This window comes from Oryzias melastigma, linkage group LG1 (genome assembly GCF_002922805.2).
Source record: "Oryzias melastigma strain HK-1 linkage group LG1, ASM292280v2, whole genome shotgun sequence".
NCBI classification, from domain to species: Eukaryota; Metazoa; Chordata; class Actinopteri; order Beloniformes; family Adrianichthyidae; genus Oryzias; species Oryzias melastigma.
In genome coordinates, this window is record NC_050512.1 from 30,074,186 (window position 1) to 30,076,895 (window position 2,710).

At 37.3% G+C, this 2,710-nt stretch overlaps 1 protein-coding gene across 2 annotated transcripts in view; it reads right to left on the reverse strand.

Moving 5' to 3' along the window:
• Positions 1 to 1,788: 1,788 nt before the first annotated feature.
• Positions 1,789 to 2,710, reverse strand: part of rrp36 (ribosomal RNA processing 36) — a 6,418-nt gene continuing 5,496 nt past the window's right edge. For both annotated transcript variants that reach the window (XM_024289257.2, XM_024289258.2), the window contains exons 7-8: positions 2,517 to 2,634; positions 1,789 to 2,272 (exon numbers count right to left, since the gene is read on the reverse strand). In XM_024289257.2, the coding sequence (XP_024145025.1) occupies positions 2,121 to 2,272; positions 2,517 to 2,634 (270 nt within the window). In that variant the 3' untranslated portion in view covers positions 1,789 to 2,120. The remainder of the gene's footprint in view (positions 2,273 to 2,516; positions 2,635 to 2,710) is intronic.

Consider the following 2,710-nt stretch of genomic DNA (forward strand, 5'->3'; position numbering starts at 1 on the left):
ACTAAAGATGACTCAGAAAAATAAGGGACCCAAAAAATGTCCTGATATTTCCACAAGTACTAATTTTGTAGGTGTTATCATAAAATGTACTGACATGTCATGAAAACAAACAAACAAACAAACACACACACACACATTTGGAGCTTCTAGAACACTAAAGATGGCTCAGAAAAATCAGGACCCAAAAAATGTCCTGATATTTCCAGAAGTACTCATATTGTGTGTTATTATAAAAATGTACTGACATGTCATGAAAGCAAACACACACACACACACACACACACACACACACATATTTGGAGCTTCTAGAACAATAATAGATGGCTCAAAAAAATGAGGACCCAAAAAATGTCCTGATATTTCCAGAAGTACTCATATTGTAGGTGTGTTATTATAAAAAGTGTACTGATATGTCATGAAAACAAACACACACACACAAATCAACTCTTTTCAAACTCCCACCACAGCGACCACAATAAAGAAAAGATGGGGGCTGATGGAAGGTTTAGGGAGTGGCGGGTGATGTGGGGTTACAGGGGTGTATTAGCTCATGAATATAAGGCCTGTATTATTGCCTCCACCCCCTCACCCCATGCTCCTATTGTCTGATGGGCCCAGCTCTGTCACGCCGTTTTGTGCTGCAGGGCCTTTGGGGCGAGCTGCACCCCGACGGGGTGAATGCCACCTGTCAAAGAGCAGAGGAACGGGGTTCAGCCGGCGTGGAGGGAAGTATTTGCCCCCGTGTTCTTGTTAGACACTCCTAATTGACTTTTAGGGACCTTTTTTGTTCAGAAATACAAAGTTTATCCTTCATTCTCACTACATACTATCCTGATTTATTTTTAGCTTACAAACTTTTAGTTGGTTTTCTTTTAATTCGCTTTAGGTTATTGAGAAACCTGCACAATGCTTCCTAAATATCCTCAGTTTTTTCTCTTTGTGTGAGTTTTTGCATCAAGTTTAGTTTTTTTTATTTATTTTTAGATCATTTTAGTCACTTTTTAAGTTCTGTTTGTGATTGATCTATGTTATTTATGTCATAACGGGTTCAATTAGAAAAAAATAGTTTTGCCTAATATTACCAGGTTTTCTGCTCCATTTTTGTCGCTGAAGATTCTCATTTGTCCAGGTACGGTGGCCCTGAAGGGCAAATATATAACCATCAAATCACTCAACGCCAAAACCATATTAAAGATCCCAATCACAATTAAAAAAGTAAAAAGAAAATAATTGAGAAAAAAAAAGAAATAAATACATTTATTTTATTTATTTGTTGATCATTTTAATGTAAAGTTATGCAAGTTATATTAGAAATGCTCCGTACTAATCACAAATCTTTATAAGTAATCTAAATCTATTCTTTTCTAAGTAAATCTCAAAACTAAAATGTAATTTTTCAATATGGCACATGCATTATTCTTGCTTTGATTGCTTGAAATAAACCTTTTCAAATCAAATTAGATCAGATCGACGATGTCCGGTTTATTTTCTAATTTGATTTGACTTTTGATTTCTGGGAATTACTTTTGTTTTTTGAATTGTTTCATTTTCTATTATTGGGTTTTGACTTCTAAAATGTAATTTTCTTTTTGTTCTTTAATATTAAATATTCTAATTAGCAAATTATGAATTTGTATTCTTAACACTTTACATTTAGACAGTTTTGATCCTAAATTGTGACTTTTGCTTACAATATGGTTTCACAAAAATCCCTCCATAAACCAACATTATTTTGAGCTCATTAGAAAATATTTTACACTAAATTTTAGAAGAAAATAAGAAAAGATGTTTAAAATCACTGAAACTGTTGATCTTTATTATTTATGGATTTCTTTGTTGTTAATTTGTGCAAAAACATATAATAAACTGAACAATCCATGTCTAATATTTACAACTTTCACACTATTTGCTTCATGTGTTTTAGACTCTAAATCTGTTCAAAATAAAAGAGTTTCTGTTTAGAAAAGTGATGAACTGGAGGAAACTGCAGCTGAGACGTGAACCGACAGCGCCACCATGAGGCTGAGGGATCCAGGAGTCCGTCTGCCGTGATGGAGGAAAGGATGCTCCTCTTCCTCCGTTTCCCTGAAACTTCCTCCTCTGGTTTTGTGGGCGGAGCTTCAGGAGGCCGTCTTTCCCTGCAGGTCTTTGGGGAGCTTCCTGCGGTCTTTCCCAGCGTTTCTTTTCCTCTTCTTGCTCAAAAACTTCTCCAGTTTGCCGCTCTTCTTTAAATCCTGGTACTTTTCGGCCAGCTGCAGCTTCTTCTTGTCCGCTGAAGATGAAAGAAAACCCAGAAGTCACATTTAGAGGCTTCAGTTCCCTCTGAACCTCTGGAACTGATGAATCACAGGTCCAATAACTCTCAGATATCACACATTTCTAAACATGTTTGGACAACAAAACATCTACTTTTATGATTTATGTTTTCATATTTGAACATTTAGAATTCGATTATTGATCCACAAAAGCCAGCGTGTGAGAAACCTTCTGCTGTGTTTCAGGCTGCAGATTCTTACATTTCTTGAGGAAGAACGGGCGGGCGCCCTGGTCGGCTCGCGCCCTCTGCTCCCTCTTGAACTGCAGCTCCCTCTCTCTCTGCTTCTCTCGGGTCTCTCTTGCTCGCTCCTGGTTCTCCTACGGGAAGCCACAGGGGACACATTTCAAAGCCACTCTTGGACATTCCTCCACTGCAACATTAGAGCCAGACATT